The sequence below is a fragment of the Penaeus japonicus genome, unplaced genomic scaffold, assembly GCF_977035675.1.
Source record: "Penaeus japonicus unplaced genomic scaffold, GWHDUDI00000001_assembly GWHDUDI00000021, whole genome shotgun sequence".
Taxonomy (NCBI): Eukaryota; Metazoa; Arthropoda; class Malacostraca; order Decapoda; family Penaeidae; genus Penaeus; species Penaeus japonicus.
The window spans coordinates 11,502,362-11,506,111 of NW_028234423.1; the positions used below are offsets into that span (position 1 = coordinate 11,502,362).

Sequence of the window (3,750 nt, forward strand, 5' to 3'; positions counted from 1 at the left end):
TGTGTGTGTGTGTGTGTGTCCGCACATGTGCATGTTTGTATGTGTGAGCATGTGCATGTGTGTGTGTGCGTGTGTGTGTGTTCGTATCATTTACATCTACTTTAAATTATGCACACTTATGCATCTGAAGTTAAGTTTTTTATATATACAATAAAAATAAATAAAAAAATATAAACCAATTGTTCACATAATTCTACTAGAGATGTCACAGGGTAGTATTAGTAACAAATAAATGGTGCTCTATGGGGCCTTGATAGTTGTATAGCCCAGCCTGTAGCACCTATAGCAACAGCAAGATGAAATTTTCAGATTGAAAATTCTTATAGGTTCCAGTAAGAGAATCATATGTGTATGACACTCAAGTTTAAAATTGTGAATTTTATATGCCACAGAGACGAGAAAGTTGTTGCTTGGGCAATGTGGCTAAGCTGTTTAAGGTAAAATGGCCGAGTGAGTACAAGTCTCACAATGAGTTACCTAATAGCAGTTGTGATGGTTGGCCTTTGTTACACTTACTAGGCTGTGTTATTTAAAATTTTGAATTGACAAAGCAAACAGGTGAATAGATAGGCCAATTTAGTGGCAAAAAAGTTTTATAAGTATTGTAAAACAGCTGAGAATTTACTGAGACAGTGTATAGAAGTAACCAGTATCTAAACAGGAGCAGCAGTGAACAAGGGAGGATACTTACAGGGACATATTACCCACTAACCCATCAAGAAAAGGACTAGACTGAAACTGACTAAGAAATTTATAGCAACAGGAATACAGAGAATGTATGTGAAACAGAAAATATGAAATAGTGGAATATATTATTCAAATTTGTTAAAGAGAAGCTTTAGCATGAAAGAGGGGATTCACATGTCCTCATCAATGCCTCATGGATCATTTCAAAGTTGCACTGACACTTCGGATGTCTGGGCAAGAAAATATCACTGGTGCCTTTGCTAACAAAGACTGTAAAAAGTAATTAGGATTTGTGCAAACCTCACCTTTCCCATGATATATAAAGCTAATCATTCTGATAGAAATAATGGAGATAATATGAAATACACTTTGTGCAGTTCTGTGCTCTCACTTTCCTTTAAATACCTAAGTTCCAAATCTAAATGAGGTTGTGGAATTAGGAGAAAAATCTAATTGTGTCTGTTCTGAAAATATGAGAGCATTATGTATACTCTATTTTTGTCAGCTTTCTTTAAGGATTTTCAATGCTGAAATAAAATAATTCAAGTCAGAATATTTTTGAAAATGAAATAAGTAAAGCTACTAAAATCTTAAAGCCTTAGAAAAAATGGCTCTTATATAGATAAACTTTGAAGACAGAATAGTAGACTAGCCTATTCTTGACTGTTAAAACATTTCTGAACCAATAAAATATTAACACTGTATTTTCATTAAATCATGTAAGCACAATGTTCTGTCTCTTTTCTCCCTAGAAAACATGATTACACCAAATGCTGCAGTCATTTGGTTAAGCCTACAAAAAATGAAGACATATAGACATGAATGAAAATTGCCCTTGCCTACAGAAACTGCTAAGGAACTTCGTGAATGTAGGAAGACTACATTTTGACTCACACTAGATATCCTAATCTACTCTTATTAGAACACTGACCTTTAAACCTACCTAAACACAGCCTATATATGTAAATTCACATAATCACAGATTTATTCTTTTTTAAATCACTTCCAATACAGGTAACATATCAATAGCAGTATGAGAATAATGAAAAAAATAAATAGAACAAAGTAATAATCATCCAAAATAGATATGAAAATGAATCCTATGAAATATTAAAGGTAAAATCCAATTATGTCAGTCCATTCTTGTATCCCAAAGATATGATTATAGTCTGGGAGGCACTAATGGTGTCTGTAATTTAAAATCAGAATAACTTTTCACAGGAACATCAGAATTGTCCTACTTCTGGAAGCCCGTGTGCAGTTGTCCTCTTTTAAAACACTAACTTCTTTGTTAAGTCACACATCTTAAAGGAGTCATGTGTTTCAGTAAATGGACTCAAAAAAATCCTGAGAATCTAGTTTCTAAGAAGGCAGGATCCTGTAGTCAATGGCCATGGAAAGGACTTTACTATTCTTCCTTTTCTTTATCACATTCACTGATATATGTACCATCTTGGGCCTTGAGATGCTTTGCAAATTCCTCTTGTTGTCTCTTCTTCCACTCCTCCTTTACTGGTTTTGTCTTCAGGAAGCCATCCCAAGTAAGGTCTATCATTCCACCTTGATGGGCAATTTTGGCTTTTACCCTAAGAAAATTAAGAAAAATGTACATCAAATGCAGAAAAAGGTATAAATGAGACTGAATTACTTAACAGCACAAGAGGATGTATCATCATGTATTTCTGATGATGTAATTTGAAACATATCAAATACATCACTTGCACTGCAAATATATTTAGTCTCATTCATACCTTTTGCTGTAATGCATAAAGAAATCAACTGTGTTGTGCACTACTGAAAATACTCCCTCATTCAAGTGAGCCTAGGAAATCAATGATTTTTTTTTTGTACAAAAAGAGTGCTGTCCTTATTATTTTATTTCTCTGCTAAAGAAAATAGAGCACATTTTACTGTGAAGTCATAAGTAACTTATAGAAACTCAACACCAGAAAAGGGTAATAAAGTGGATGTGGCTTACCTGTCAGCAAAAGCAATTGTAGACTCGCCTGGAATCCTCACCATGGGAGGAAGGTACCACACATTGCAGACTATTGCCCAAGATGTCAACATATACAGTATGAAGTGGAAAAACTTGTCTTGCCACCAGAAGGCGTCCCCAAACCGTGCATCAAAGCGGATGGCAATGGGATAGATTACAGAGTTAGCCTGAAAATAGGAGTATAAAAATGAAACTTTTGAAGTGAATGGTTCCATGTGCATGTATGCTGAATAAATGTCAAAATCTATGGAATAACATTCTTTATGATTTAATTTTTCAAAATTATTATACCATTTAATAATTTTAAACAGTACACTAACCTCAAAGGCTCCTTTCTTAAACTGCATAACTGAGGTGTTGTTAACACATACACCCTCTGGGAAGATGAGAATGGGGGGCAGATTGGGATCATGAGCATGTTCTTGAAGTCTGCAAAAAGGAGGGACAAGGAAGACATGATGATGATAGAAAAGAAAAGAAGAAAAAAGAAATGAATAGGAATAAGAAAAAATATTATGCAGACTAAAAGTTCTGATGCCAGGACCAGTAAAATATCTTGCCCCTATAACTTATACAAAAGGAAAAAACACATTACATATAAACAGCAACACAGTACAAGGCACTTAAACCTACACCTGTTACTATGATAAAAATAGCAATAAAGAAAAAAGAAAGCTCCAGACACATAAAATCACTGACCTCTTTATTACAAAAGATCTGTCTTTTGCATCTGTGCGTTCAAACCAGACATGTGTTGAAGCTCGGCTTAACACAGACATTATAATCCCAAGAGTCCCTTCATGCTTCTGCCCAACCTGTAAAAACAAGTAGTGTTACCATCACTGTTACTACTAAAATTAATAATTAATTGTTCTGGTAAAATTCCTGACTTAAAAAACATTTTGGTTAAAATGGATTTTTTCTTAATCCTTCCAAGATGGGCTAATATCAAAATCCTATATTTACAGATAGGCATATTCTAAGAAAAGTTTTAGTTTATGAAAATAGTAAAGAAAGAAAGATATTGCAGGAAAAAGGTTGCAAACAAGTCTGGCAGATTCATT

General features: G+C 34.1%; 1 protein-coding gene across 3 annotated transcripts in view; it reads right to left on the minus strand.

Annotated features, from left to right (window-relative positions):
* Positions 1-562: 562 nt before the first annotated feature.
* LOC122246426 (glycerol-3-phosphate acyltransferase 3-like) overlaps positions 563-3,750 on the minus strand; it is a 10,444-nt gene continuing 7,256 nt past the window's right edge. For all 3 annotated transcript variants that reach the window (XM_086548743.1, XM_086548741.1, XM_086548742.1), the window contains exons 3-6: positions 3,386-3,501; positions 3,007-3,115; positions 2,666-2,853; positions 563-2,273 (exon numbers count right to left, since the gene is read on the minus strand). In XM_086548743.1, coding sequence (XP_086404869.1) covers positions 2,096-2,273; positions 2,666-2,853; positions 3,007-3,115; positions 3,386-3,501 — 591 coding nt within the window. In that variant the 3' untranslated portion in view covers positions 563-2,095. The remainder of the gene's footprint in view (positions 2,274-2,665; positions 2,854-3,006; positions 3,116-3,385; positions 3,502-3,750) is intronic.